At 35.9% G+C, this 15731-nt stretch overlaps 1 protein-coding gene across 3 annotated transcripts in view; it reads left to right on the top strand.

Annotated features, from left to right (window-relative positions):
* The first annotated feature begins 7692 nt into the window (after nucleotides 1-7692).
* Nucleotides 7693-15731, top strand: part of LOC129001530 (BRCA2-interacting transcriptional repressor EMSY-like) — a 30333-nt gene continuing 22294 nt past the window's right edge. For all 3 annotated transcript variants that reach the window (XM_054428856.1, XM_054428854.1, XM_054428855.1), the window contains exons 1-5: nucleotides 7693-7850; nucleotides 8817-8909; nucleotides 9626-9800; nucleotides 10474-10643; nucleotides 13429-13643. In XM_054428856.1, the coding sequence (XP_054284831.1) occupies nucleotides 7829-7850; nucleotides 8817-8909; nucleotides 9626-9800; nucleotides 10474-10643; nucleotides 13429-13643 (675 nt within the window). In that variant the 5' untranslated portion in view covers nucleotides 7693-7828. The remainder of the gene's footprint in view (nucleotides 7851-8816; nucleotides 8910-9625; nucleotides 9801-10473; nucleotides 10644-13428; nucleotides 13644-15731) is intronic.

Genomic DNA, 15731 nt, shown 5'->3' with positions numbered 1-15731 from the left:
GAAATTTGTTATTTATTTAAATCACAAGACGGTAAATGATTACAATCTTGCAAAAACTCTGTTGAAGTAAACAATAAAACCACTTCATTCTTAATTTCAATAATTTAAAATTTTTGAAATTACAATACAAAAAAAATATGAAATGCAATAGGGCTAATTTACCTGTCAATGAGTATATACAATTGACAAAAACACAAAATGGTTCAAAGATAAAGATTGAATTAATTATTATCTTTATTGTGACCATTTACTTTGAACCACCTAAAAAAATATATTTCTACCTTTAAAAGACCTAGGGGTGAATTTATTAAGTTGAATATGAAGATTTATGAAGCAAGTTTTAAAGTTGCGTTCCGATAAAATCAAATGGCTATTTTGTACTTATGGGTGATAACTGGTAACCTAAGAGTATTTTTTTAATGTAAACAATACAGAATCATTGTTCAAACAACTGTTTGATCCCATATAGTGTCATGACTTTAAGATGACAGATTAGTAACACTTAAAGAACATAAACAGGCTTGGTTCTATGGTTAAAAGAACAAGAGGGAGTTGAAGTGAAATAGTAGAAATAATACTTGTTAAGCAGGAAAATTATACTGCTTTATCCAAGTAAATAGAATAACCAGGCTCAACAATATCCCAATGTAGTTTAAAATTCAAAACTGTAGAAACATTGACTAAGTGCAACATATAGGAAGAGGAAGTACAAGTTACAATAGATTACATTGTAGAGTTAATTACTCAACAAATTGCCATTGCATTGAGATAGTCTCTGATATTGCAGTGCACTGTTTTTAATAAATTAGATAAGCTGCAATGAGGAAGTCATAACAATTTAAATGTTGACCCCTGATTAAGCATTGACTAAACTAATTATTTATTCTTATTTTGTTGTACAAATATACAAATTCACAATAATTAGCAAATTTAAGACAAGCTAACTGCTGCACGGTACAGTAAACCCTCATTGATACAACCATTGACTATATAACACTGTAGTGTTATATAGTCAATGATACAACTCGATTAATAGACCTTTCCTTAATCAGGATAGTTGGATATCTGTTTGTTTGCATTTGTGATTGTATGGGTAGAGTGTTCCACTGTAGGCCTGAACTGTGTAGTTTGCCAGAGTCAAAGTACAATCTACTGCAGTGCTTTAGCAGTTTGTATTTCTTTAATTTAAACAATACTCAATCTATATACATACAATAAGGGTTTTCCGTCAAATCCCTTTTCCAGCCGTCCTACATTATCGATTCTTACGAGTTACGTGTCATTTTACAATGTGTGTTAATGGTAATTAAAAAGATAATTTCTAATTATTGCTGATTATTATAAATTAGCAGTCCTATTCACCTAATAAACTGCTCTAAGCAAATACAAACTTGAAAAGGTAAACGTGTATTGGCACTGGATTCAATTTTGTCTCCTAAACAAGTTTTGGACCCTATGAACCTACACAATTTGCCATGAGTACCCTGGTATATATTTCTAAAATGCCTTTTTATGTCGGTGCGCCATAGCTTTGCCAATACTTAATCAGTTTCTGTTAGAAAGGAATCATCTTAAAGCTTTTGATAACCCACTACATACACCAGAAAACTATTTAATCACTCACTTTTCATTTGTTTTTCAAAACTATGGTCCATTCCAACATTTAATTTTAACTTACATTGATTTTAGTTATTAAAAAGATGATTTTTATAAGATGATTTAAGTTAATCCCGCTAACATACCGGAGCTGTGGGGCACCTTCGAAGACGCACCTAGCAAAGATTTCCTTAGAAAATACACGCACAAGCAGTCATACAACCTAAAGTGCAAATGAGACTCATTATAAATTGACGTAAAAAGGTAGGATTTAATAAACTCTGAAGTCTAGTAAGATCAGGGCCGCGTTAAGGGTCAGTGGAGCCCTGGGCAAACCCAAAAGCATCGCCCCCTTTTTTCCTAGTGGTGGATAGGGGGCACCTGGCGTACGCTCCCTGGGCATAGGCCCAATCTGCCCGTTTATAAAAGTGGGCCTGAGTAAGATTTGTAACATACAAATACAACATACTAGGTACGTTTTTTAAGTAAGGGCCGTTTTTAAATTTCTTCGTTCCAGCACTGCGATTGGCATTTTCGACATTTGCGCTGTGTATGTGCATCTATTGGTAAGACATAGCCGGAAATTCGAGAAAATTCGGCCGTGTTCACATCCGGTTTCAAGCATTCAAAATGGTGCCGCCAATTGAGACTGCCGCCGACTGTGAAGTGCGCGTTGTAATTAGATTTTAAGAGCTTAAGGTGTGAAAGCTATTGAATATCATCGACAGATTAGTGAAGTGTATGGCGAGAACATTATGAGTGTCATAATTGTATGCAAGTGGATATGGGAATTGAAATACGGTACCACGAACGTTCATGATGAGTAACGCACTGTGCGGCGTCATTACTGTCCCCATACTCATGATGACAACCTGTGCGTTGCTCATCATGAACGTTGGTGGGGCCGTCTTAAAATGTCCTTACCTACTTGCGTACCATTCCGTCACTCATAATGTTCTCGCCATACACTTCACTAATCTGTCGATGATATTCAATAGCTTTCACACCTTTAGCTCTTAAAAATCTAATTACAGCGCTCACTTCACAGTCGGCGGCAGTCTCAATTGGCGGCACCATTTTGAATGCTCAAAACCGGATGTGAACACGGCCGATTTTTCTCGAATTTCCGGCTATGTCTTACCAATAGATGCACAAACACAGCGCAAATGTTGAAAATGCCAATCGCAGTGCTGGAACGAAGAAATTTAAAAACGGCCCTTACTTAAAAAATGTGCCTAGTATAACTAAATAAAGAACAACTGATAGACAACAAAGAAATTCATAATTTAAATAAGAAATAGTAATAATTACAGTTCATATGTTTAAAATATTACCACATTCTTCCGACCCTAGATCGAGACTTAGTCGTAGTCTTTAAGGTAGTGAGGTATTTTGCGGATACGCTGTGGATGAATTTTGGAAGCCACTCAACTTGAGTCTTTGTGAGAACTGTTTGTATGTTCAACCGGTTCATTTGTGTCACTTAATGTCCCACTAGAATAATTTTTCTCTTGCTCTTGATAAAATGAAGACTCCGGTTCTCGATAATTTATTCATTTTCGTCTGTATCTGGAGATTGGTGGTCTGTTTCTTAAGATGATTGACAAGGTGCTGGGTCAAGGCCTGTTATAGACACTTTCTTCTCTTATCCATTCGGGAGTTTCACATGAGCATAGCTTGGATAAGATCTACTTCTTCTAAAGTGAGTCATACTTGCTGGATTTGTTGTGCATTCGCAACAGCATTGGGCCAGGTTGTGACAGCCAACTCGGAACTGAGCCTCCATAATAAGATCTTCTCAGGTGCTTAAACATCAATTCATGAGGTGTTGTATTTATTGTTGTGTATAATCTATATATTAATAGGCAAGCATGTTTCTTTAAAACCTTTTTTCTCAGCTTGTGTTCATCGTGGGGTAAATCTGCGCATACCGTTAGAAAACAATTTTCCTGTAGGTGTGCAGAATCCCTTTATAAATTAAAATAGGCTAAAAAATAAGCACAAAAAACGAATTTGAAAACTTCAAAAAATTAACATGGACCAACTGGGTTGCCATGATGGTGACGAAATAACAACAAAATGTAAACAGAAAATCAAAACAAATGGAAGAAATCCCAATCACATGTTTTATTTACAGTGTGGGGAGAAAATAGAGAAGTCTGTACATTAATTATTTTTGGTCGAGTTTCGACCACAGGACGACCACTAGTAAGGATCTTATTGAAAGTGTTTCAGAAAGAACTGATTCCCAATACTTTACAGGTAAAACCCGGGTTCTGATAGCAAGCATGATTGTCTTCCATATAGTGCCATTGAATCTCTCTACTTGGCCATTCCCCCTCTAGGATTATAAGCAGAAGAATGGCTTGGCTTGACGCAGCCCCATGAGTTTGTAGGAAAGATTTTAATACTTCCGACATTATTTACGTTCATTGGTCTGAGTGAACAAACGAAGGCATAGGCTACCAAAAATTGTAAAAAGTTCTTTCAGTTTCACAATCACAGTAGACTACTAGAAGTCATGTCTCGACAGGTGAAAGCAAAATGGATATCGCAAATACTTGTCTACGATAGGTAATATATACCTATTTTGTGTATCACTTGGAATCGGGCCTTTAAAGTCTAAGTTCAGACACTCAAAAGGTGTTATAGTTTTGATTAACGTACCTTTCATATTTGCAAAACCTAAGCTTAAGTTCAGCACAAATTGGTCATTAGACTGTAATACGAAGAATTTCTCCCAATGAAAAAGGTAAGTTTTTTCAACCATGAAAAAACTGATCTTTGGTCTGTATTGAGTAGGAATGGTCTCCAATTAGTGTGTGTGTGTAGTGTCTCCACTTCTTAAGAAATTCTACGATCGCTTGAGCTTCTTTTTCTATGGAAGAATGGTTCTTTTCAGATGTTATTGATAGCCTAATGTTTTAAAATAAAAAAGCTACTAGCCGTCCTGCTTGTGAGAAGGTTGATTTGATTGAAAACTCAGATGCATCAGTCTCAACTGTAAATGGTATGTCATCTTGGATTGGGACTTTAATTACAGTTTTCTATTTCATTTTCAATTAATTGAAGGAGTTAATTGCCTCTTCTTATAATGGAAAACTTTTAGTTGATGAAAGGGGCTGAATTTTCAATGAAAAACTCTTTAAAAAGCCAGAATAGTGAGCGAACTTGCCCATTGTTCGACACAATGATTGGACATCATGAGGAAGTGGTAGTTTCAAGAGCGGCTGAAGACGGTCTGGATCCAGGACGGATTTTGTTAACTTTGTTATTACATATCCTAACAGATGAATTTTGTCTTGTGCAAAAGAGCATTTTTCCATGTTTAGAGTTAAATTGTACTTCTTGGCTGTATCACAGGTTTTTATCATGTTCATCTTTATTCCTCCCTCCAATTGTTACCTACATCGTCCAGGTAAGCTACAGTGCATTTAAGTCATGACCGTTTTCCATGATTCCATAGATAAATCGAAGTACGAAACGTCCATAAGAAATGTATGGGGGAGAGTTTTGTTTTAATATATCTTTAAAACAAAAAAAGATATTTCAAAACGGATTTTGGTATCGAAATCAGCATGGAAATCTAGTTTATAATGATGTGTCACAACATCATCGTTGCATTTAAAACTTTTTATTTACGGTATATCCAATAGGCTATGTCGGATCCAAGATGGCGGCCAAAAACTTGAATCCTGTTGAAATGAAGTACTAACCACGGAAACATGTGCATACAAAAATTAATGTTGTAAGTTTTAGCGAATTTCAAAATTTGTTGGGAAAAGCCGCCATTTTTAATAGTGATTTTAGGGGTTTTCCCGTGGACCAATTTTTAGCAACTTTTAGTACTACTGTCACTCTGCACGTACAACACTACAAAATAAAACCATAATTCATTTTCTTGCAATTTTTTTAAGGCCATATCCTATATTTCTCTGATTAATAGGCGAATGACAAGAATCAAAATGTAGAAGAACCATTCGCCTATTGGGTCTGATGATGATTGGAGTGTCCAATCGAAATCTATCACCACTTATCTTTTATGTATTTACCCTCTTGTGAGTAAACAGTAGGCCTATAAGTGTAAATATATTATTAACAAGTGTTAATTTGACATTTTCTTTGTGTTTTCAGGTAGTTTAATAACACGTACGATGCTCGATGCTGATCAAGAAGTTATTTTTATATATAAATTATATACTATAACTTTAATGTTTATTAATAATTTTAACTCTGGTATAAAAAAGTTATGGCTTACCCTCCTTGTTGCACAATATACTTCCACAGATTGGATATTTCTTATCTATTGCACCCCATGTTCCAAATCCTGCCCATGCCTTATCACACAATAGTTGCTTAAATAACTTGTAATATTTTTAAAGAAAAGATAAAATCTAGTATATTCAATGTACTCTCCATTCCAATAACAACTGAATTATTATTATTTATTCAAACAAACTCAACAATCAGAACAAAACAATAGTCATTAACATCTATGAAATGCAACCAACATTATAAAATCAAATGTTTCTTCTTGCACAGGTATATTACATAGGTATATTAAAGTTTTCAACGTCACAAAAATCAATTAACTCAATATAAACAAATTTTATTTAACAGTTGTATTATGTCTAAGATCAACAATTAGATCACAATTAATGATTATGTTATATCGGATTTTACGTGGAAAATAAAATTGTTTATCTCACCTCTTCTGATTTGGATAGAAAAGATGGAATACCTCAGTTGTATCCATTAGTAAAATGATGTAATGATCCCAAGAGAGCAGCGCTCTGGTGAATTCTATTGAGCTTTCCGAACCCGTGGAAGCTACCTAATATAGGGTTACAATGTGGTAACCCGAACTTAAAGCCGGATTACTTTATTCTTTATAAGCTTTTGCCGAGCTTAAAGCCGATAAAGAATCAAGAATGAGACTTTCATAAATCTTTGTGGACAATGCAGGCTAAATGGCAATAGGTATGGCAGGACCGCGCCGAACTTGGACAACGACACACGCGGACAACGTTAAAGTTGGACAGATTAAGTTTCCAGGGTTGTCGTTTGCGTGCAACGTTACCCTTGGACACTTTTGAATGTGTCCAGATTCGTCGTGTCGTGCAACGTTAAACTTGGACACATTTGATTGTGTCCAGTTTCGTCGTGTCGTGCAACGCCACCCCTGGATAACTTAAAAACTTGTCCAGGTTCGTCGTTTGCATGCAACGTTAAACTTGGACACATTTGAATGTGTCCATATTCGTCGTGTCGTGCAACGCCACCCCTGGGCAACTTATAAATGTGTCCAGGTTCGTCGTTTGCGTGCAACGTTAAGCTTGGACACATTTGAATGTGTCCATGTTCGTCGTTGTCTGCTTTTATCGTTGTCTGATTGAGGCGGTGTCTGCTTTTAACGTAGTCCACGTTTAACGTTGTCCAACTTCGACATCGTCCCGGTATGGCAATAGGTCTGTAATTTCGTATGATGTTTTTGCAGCCAGATTTGAATATGGGGACAGCATATCTCTTCTTCAAGGACGATGGAATAACACCCGTCTCGAGTAGTTTTGCGAAGTATATAGGGCAAACAACAAGGCAAGAATAATAAGAGCACTGTATTTGAGTATAGCAGAGGTGGAATGTCGTCCGGCCTGGCACCCCTGTTTGGTTCAAGTGCCTCAAACTTTCTTTGTACGTATATGGCTGAAAAATTACAGCAGTTTGTTGACTGATTCAACCCAAATTCATAAGTTGGCTGTGGTGTGTTGCTCAGGTTGAATATGGATGAGAAGAATCTAGAGAAATAATTGTTACATTTTCGTCCACCCCTCATCACATTTTTGTCAGTATATATAAAATTTAAAATTCATGTTCCGTCATTGTTAGAAAGTGAGTTAGATTTTGAATTGATTCAGTTTAATTCATTGGTAGTTATTACTAGGTGGACTGGTTGACTGTATCCGTCCTCCTGGAAAGAAAAAAGAAGAACAAAGCAAAACAGTGAAGAAGAAGAAACGCAGTAGGAGAGGACTAGAGGAGAACTCGAACTCATTCATTCTGATTCAACTCAAGAAGAAGAGCAACAGTAAGGAAAGTTTGGGTCGGGTTTTTTTGTTTTTAGTTGTTTTGTTTTGCCGGGACTAATGTTTTGAAAACCCTGATCTAGGATTACTTGTGAATAAACAATCAAAACAAGTTTGTAGATTAATTAGTGTAACCTATAATCGCCATCATGCAGACCGAGGAGGAACCAGGTAATTATATTGTAAATGTCGTATCTAACCTATAAAAATTATCCCATGATGACCTAGCCTACTGTATTGGAAATTAAATGGTCATTTAGGCCTACCCATCTCGGGGTACAGTTTCTTAACTGGGCTATGCTAAAATTGATTGAAACTATTAAAATATTGATTAATAATTGATATTTTAAAATATATCTATTATAAAATTAAACTATCATAACCTAACCAACCAAACTTGCTGATGGTGAAAAAATCGCATGAAGGTTTACTAGGGTAATCGAATCGATAGTTTCAATCAAAATTAGCGTAGCCCAGTTAAGAAACTGTACCCCCATCTCGTTAGCTGGCTTTGTATCAGTTTCATTAGGTACAATTAGGCCTAATGCAAAAGAATAAGACTAAGACTCATCGCTTTTTATAATTGTCTTTGAGGTAGGCCTAGACCATCATGTTGTGGATAAATATTTATAGACATTCACTGTGGATGCGATACTCCCTGGTGTCGATTAATGTCCTCAATAGTGAGTATTACGACTAACTTATCCGTAGTAAGTTACTATTCTGACAATTAGACTAATTTGTTAATCACAAGGCAAAAATGTGGTTCGGATACCTTAACTTAGTTGCCATTCTCTGTATGGGCTATTAATTAACAGCTGCGTCTAAGGAATATGTCCACACATCCTACACTCTCCCGAAGAACAATCGAATGAATATATCGACAGCCTATATAGCCTAGATAATTTGATAGGTACCTATCGATTATTTCATTGGGTTGTTAGGTTAGGTTAACCTAACTAACCAAACATGATATAAGTTAGGCCTATCGAATGAAATAGGCCTAATCGATATATTTAAAATTTGATACATTCATTCCATTTTTCTGCGGGACAAGTTGTGATTCATCTACAAATTTTTATTAATGGAAGTAAGTTATTCCTAGAGATATTAATTAACTTATTTTTATTTTTTTAGCGTTTTTAGATTTTAAACCTGCTTGCAATGAGCGTCCATCATCCCCCACGTGGATGACCGAAGAAGAAGCACTGGGTGAGCTTAGAAGAATGGGTAAGTTGTTGCCTTTGTCTTCTAACTTAAATTATTCCAATTATATTTTAGTAGGGCATGTCACAACGAACCTGCAGACTAAGCAAATTTGTTTACTTGCGTAAACAAGTTTGTAACTTAGACCTGGCTTGATCACAAGAAGGTTACTCATAATACACAGGGCTACAGTTCCGCAGAGAACCTGCAATATTGTAAACCTATATATCAATATACTATAGATTTTGATTTGCTTCAATATATCGCTTCTTAAACCCTCCAAGTGTAGCATACCTTTATAGTAAAGGTCTAATGTTGGCCTATTTACTGTGCAATCGCAGGGTTTTATTAAAAGGTAGGCTATCTGAGAAACTTAAAAACAATCATTCAGAGCAGTAGTTAATTTGCTTATCGAGTTTATAGTTTATACTATTTTTGTTGTTGTGCCGTCTTATTACCTTTCAGTTCTTGTGACCATATGTTGTTGTGAATCACCCCAAGTAACTATCAACACAAGGTAAACAGCCCATAACTTATTAGTCATTTTATACAGTTTAAATGTTCATGGGCTAAAATGAAATCTTAAATATTTATTGAAACAATAGTTTAAGTGGTTTTAAAACAATTTTGTTTTTGTTGTAAGTTAGACTTTCTGGTTTGACATTGCATCTTTGTGTTTGTGAATTTGGGTTTTATACAAGTTTGAGAAGACTCATGACTCATTCTTTTTTGTCTCTTAGAGCTTGACGCCTACCACAGCCTGGTTTGGACGTTCCGTGCCCAGGGTCGCCTAACTGCTAATAAACTAAGGCTGATGAAAGAGGTAGCTGCAGAGTTGTATATCCCAGAATACTGTCAAAAGCTGGAATGTGGCACGGCCATGGGCAATGGAAAGTTGAACGAGATAGCAGAATGGTATGGTCAGACAAAATACGCTTAATATTTCAGTCTAATTTATTGTGGTCATCATCCTAATGTATCACAGGCATTTGAGAAAAATAGTCAACCTTCTCTGTGAAATTTTGCTCAAAAGTTCGAGCAAAACTAGGAAAAACATAGTAACCATGAAAATATAGGCCCTTACCTTAAATAAACGGTGTCCGGCTTGGGTTGACAGCATTGGCTGTTTCACACTGGGCGACTTGATGTTGGTATGACAACGACACGGTACCCCGCCCTCAAGTTGTGAGAGTTGGGATCCAGTGCTACCAAAAGTAAAATATTATACAATTCTTCAAGAATTAAAAAAGTAAGTCTTTTAGAAATTAATTTCTGGTTTACTGTGGATCTTCTCCCCGCTCAAGAAATTCACCTAGGGTGTAGAAAGGTCTTTTCATCAGCCATATCTTCAACTCCGTGTATGGGAACAATAAAACACTGGTAGTTCTGTAACATCCGTCTAGTTACGGTGTTTTACTGTTCCCGTAGCTCAAACCTAAGTCAAGTGAGGTTAGTCAAGTAAAAGTAAATTTAAAATATACCAACATATTTACACAAGTACTCATTTTACAAATGGTATGGTATGTAATGAATAAGGATTTAGAATTTACCAACGGGTGTTCTGAAGTCAATGCATTAATGGTCCTAGGGTGGCTGGCCCCGGCACAGACGTAGAATGGAAGGAAGAGTGCAGCGACTGGCTGCGATATGCTAGACAAAGCACACCTTCCCCTAAAAACGTCAGAATCGTCAATGCCATAGCTGCTGCCTACCATGCGGCTCAGAGAGAGATGGAAGAAGCTGGCGAACCTGATGGGGGTGAGTGAAAGGAAAACAGGTTGCCTTATTTTCTCCTATACCCACCACATCAGGTTAGTTTAGGCTGAGTGACCGAATGTTTTAAATTAAAGTAAATGTATTAAATAATGTACAATTAACCTTACTCAACCTAACCTGATCTAACCTGGTGTGATTCCCAAGTAGCTGGTTAGGAATTATTTTCAAGGGGGAATAGAGTTTAGCTAGCTTACCTGAGAAAGTTAAAGAGTCCATGGGCTAATAGATACCCTACACAACTAAAAGATCATAATACAGATTCTTTGTCCTACATTAGAAGTCTTATATTAGTACAACATTTCAGTGTTTATGTTAGGGTCTGCATTAAAAAAATATAAGGTTGTTATGGTACATTGATTTGGACTTTGTAGGGTTGCCACCAGCCATGAAAACCTTGAAAAGCTTGAATTATGCATGAATTCTTGTGACCATGAAAAAAGGCATGGATTATGCATGGATTTCTCCAATGGACCATGAATTTTCAAAATTAGGGACAATTATTCAACCAGTACCATTAAATTTTCCAAATAAAAAATATTTCATATTTAAAAACAGTCTATAGAAACGAACACCCTGAAAATACTGTTTGGAGATGATTATTTAACATGTTCCACGATCAGAAACAATTGCTTAGTTCATTCCAAGTCATCCAAAGATGCTGATGTCAGCTGAGACTTCCCGAGGACTGTATAAGTTATGGTTTGAAAAATCATTAGTAGGCCTACCCCCGCGTATGAAAAAGAGGTATGGGGACTTGAAACACAAAACCAGAAGTTTTATACCATGCACTGAATTGAAACGGGGTGCGCAATAAAACCGAATTTCCGACTCTGACACCTGATTCTTTTAGCTTTTTGGATAAAGCCATCATATCTTGTGGAATAAGATAAACCAGAACGTACATTTTATGACAAATATGTAAGGGAATAAAACAGGACTTTTTGGCTGGGTGAGTGGGATTTTTGTTTTATTCCTTTCGAAAGACTGAATTGGACCTAGACTTAATATATTTTGCAATTCTTTGCCAATATCTCTTATAGAATAGCTGGACCTGTTTTGTTTTCAACTTTGTTTTGAATGTTTATAAATCACTCTAAAAAGTTGTATATTAGGTATGAAAAGTTATTTAAAAGTAACACACAAAGAAACTGCCTCTTTAACGTCAGTTTACGAAATCAGCAAAACTTAATTGTGTTGAAATTGTATAAGCGCATCGACCATGAATTTTGTAAAACTACCAATGAAAACCATGAATTCTGCATGAATTTTATCATCCCTCTATGGTGGCAACCCTGTTTAAGTCGGTTCCCAGTAAAAAATCGGTATGGTTCACGATTACCACTATTTTACCTGTTTTCTTCTAATAGGCCTAGTTATTTTTTACTTTTGTTACACTGACATCAATAAAATGATTGATAGTAGCCTAAAGATCTATTTCAACATCTATAATCATAATGCTGTGGTCAAAAATGTATTATTGATATGAAAAACTCATATGCCTATATCAATGCTTTGGAATGTCTTATCAAATATGCTATACAGTACTAAGTAACAGTGAAAGTATGCAAAGTGTTTGTGACATTACTTTACCGATTGATTATAGCGTAGAAGACGATGATGTCTCTTATGTGCAGTTTGTTTTGCAAGTGAAAAACCACCTCACACATTTTTACATAAATAAGTTTTCAAACATTAAGTCACCTGGGCAGTGAGCACTTTTTCCTATCACCACTATATCGTATAGATCGTTTCGATATAGGCTAGTTTGTTATCGTACCAACCACTCGATTGTTTATTGTACAACTGACACCAGTAAGAAAGAAATGAAAGAACTATCGTAACTAATAAGTCCATTTAAAAGTCAGTAAAAGATTTTGATATAACGAACCGATATTATCCTCCCCGTCGACGGGAATGGGTTCACCGAACGGAGCCTGCCAGCTGTACTGCCCTCTGCCTGTGGATGCGCTCAAGCGTCTTTTGCTATTGCACATCTTTTTGTATGGTTTTTCACTCGCAAAACAAACTGTACTACAGAAGGAGAGCACATTTTACTTTTCAAAACAAGACATCATGTAGTCGGAAGAAATCATAAACGTAAGCACAGGTCGATAAACGATATGTACGTCACATTAAAGGACTTTATTAGTAGAATGCAATGCCACAAATTTGAGTTCAAAGTAACAGCTGGGTAAAAAATGACAGACGTTCAAAGATTCAAAATGGCAGAGTCAAGAAATATTTGCCATTTTTGACTCAGTTGTCTGTTTCAGTTAGGGTTTGCGGCAATGTGTTTAACTAATTGATACCAAAATCAACCTATGCTGCTATTTGAGAATTTCGTCTGACTCATTGTCGTGATTATGCTGAAGGAAAACTTAATGTAGAAGTAGGCTATCTTTGACTGCATTCGAAAAACAATTTTTTTTAATGAGGTTGGCGGCCTCTTTTAACCTTGCATTTGCCCATCCACATAGACTACAGATCTGTGCGTAGAACGTATCCAGCAAAGCAAGGGGTGAGCCGGTACAGTACGAAGGTGAACTGTACTGATAAAATGTTTGCGGCAGTGACCAGGATCCGAACCCACAACATCGCTGCCTTGGGCCCGAAGTCCGTGACTACCGACTGAACCACCGACTCACCTAAATTGATTGGATTTTATTTCTAATGTGACTATCTCTCTCTCTTGAATGCCATGTAGCACACTGTTTACACAATTTTTTATTTTAAGATGTTAATTTTCTCATTTATTTTGTTATTTTAGTGGTTAAAACTATCAAGATAGACAGTAGCCTTTTTGATGATAATGCAAATGAAGAAGAAGCAATTGCAATTGAAGCTAGGCCTCCAGAAGAAATTTTGAATTTTGATAATGTTGCTAAAGAAGAACCTAAAGATGATGATGAAAGTTCTTCCCTCTCTTCAGCATCTGATGATTACCAAATGAAATTGGAAGAAGATATAAAACAACAAGATCAGGTATGGAATTCAGGGTACAGCAGTGGTTTTAATCATAGATAACTTGTATACCATAAGCTCCCGTATTTTTTTTTAGAATTTCAATTTGAAGAAAAAAGAAAGTCTAAAGCTGCGTTGTCCAAGGCGCGTCTGTTGCGTCTGACGCAGAGCGATGATCGCCGAGCGATGATCGCTGAGCGTCGATCGCTTAGAGGCCCGTTGTCCAAGAACGCGTCTATTCATTTCAACAGTTGGTTGCTGACTATTAGCGTTAAGAGCCAAGTGTTGAAGATCCTATCATCGAAGAGATAGAAAACGAGGAAATTCTGGGCCTTAAGTGAACCTCGATTGTGTACCCACAGTGTTTTCAAAAAGAGAAGTGAGGAAGGATATTTTAGAATACTTATCAAAAACCACTTTAATGCAGACAAGAGTCTGTTAAGTGATTTTTTTTACTTTTAATGGAAACAGTTTAAGTTCCGTTAAATCCTTGAAAGTTTAAGTTGTAATAATTTAATTTAATACTAATTTATTATTATTTTGAAATTTTTCTTTACTTAAATACAGATATCTCCTATTGTAAATAACTCCCAATATGTAATCCATAGCTAAAATAAAAGTCAATACTTTGGTGAATGATTTTAGACTATAACTTTAATTTAATTTTGATTTAATTTTGTGTTTTTGTTTGTAGCGGGTCTCTAACTCGTCTGATTTTAATTATCAATAACTCAAATGGAAGCCCTTACATTACTGAATATTTTAAGGTTGAAACGAACTGCAAGCGTTAATATGAACTGGAGATATTTTAAAAAATGATAAAAGTACGAAACGTCTATAAGAAATGTATGGGGAAGAGTTTTCGTTTGAATATCTTTAAAACAAACAAAAAAATTAAAACGGATTCCCGCATTGAAATTAGCATTAAAATCTAGTTATGTAAATGATGTGTCACAAAACTATCATTACATAAAAACAATATGTATATCCAATATGGCGGATCCATGATGGCGGCCATAAACGTGTTTCCTATCGAAATGAAGTACTAACCACCCAATAAATACTGGTGGCTAAATACTGGTGATCTTAAGTCAATATCTCGAAAATGTGGATAAAAAATGCATGTGGAATCATTTTTTATTATTTTTCCAATGTTGGGAAAAACCACCATTTTTTATAATGATTTTAGGGGGTTTCCCATGGACCGATTTTTGGCAACCTTTAGTATATCACTCAGCAGACTCAACACTACAAAATAAAATCCTAAAACATTATCTTGCAATCTTTTTAGGTCATATTCTATATTTCTTTGACTATAGCCATTACTATATTAATAGTGGTTTATTTACCTTGTATTTTCGTCACAGCTCAAAAATGTTGTATAAAGCTACAACCATGGTTTCGACGCCGTTTGCGTCATGGTCACGTAGGACATGTCGAGAATCAAAGCATAGTTGTTGTTGTCATAGTCGGTCGCTTGGACGTCGTCAAAAACACATTAACACAAACACGAACACATACGGACATATTAACACTTAAAAATGTTCTCGGGGACGGAATACAGGCCTGTGTTTATTTAACTGTACCGTCGCGGGAGCCGGCTGGAGAACACTGAGCGCGACGGCGACGATGATAAGACGACCCTTGTACCTTAGGACATGGACTCGTCCTTCTGTAGGGGGTGTGTGTTGAACTAGTCTGACGAACTAGAGAAGTCTTGATGATTTTATTAAAAATTAAGTGGGAACTGTAATTAAGTTTCTCATTTAATACATGGTCGCTTTCCTGTTTTAGGGCCTTATAAATATGAAATTCCTCAAGGGTGTCAAGAGTAAAACCTTTGTTGCATACTTCCATTATTTCAATATTATTTTCAATATTTCCTGTGCTATGTTCTTCATCTATAATGTGTTGAGCGTAGCTTGATTTTTGAGGATTTATTCGGGGATTGGGTTTGTGTTCCTTGGCTCTTTTGGCGAAGGATCTGCCTGTTTGTCCTATGTAAAACTTATCACAGTCGTTGCATTTTAATTTATAGACACCAGTTTTTTCTAATTTATTTGTATTATGTTGTAATTTGGGTTTCAGCAAGTTGTCAATTTTATTTGA

This window comes from Macrosteles quadrilineatus, unplaced genomic scaffold (assembly GCF_028750875.1).
Source record: "Macrosteles quadrilineatus isolate MER2022 unplaced genomic scaffold, UCM_ALF_1.0 Scaffold_8__2_contigs__length_117827958, whole genome shotgun sequence".
In the NCBI taxonomy this organism is placed as follows: Eukaryota; Metazoa; Arthropoda; class Insecta; order Hemiptera; family Cicadellidae; genus Macrosteles; species Macrosteles quadrilineatus.
Note: the sequence above shows the minus strand (reverse complement) of the source record. Positions and strands in the feature narration are given on the sequence as shown.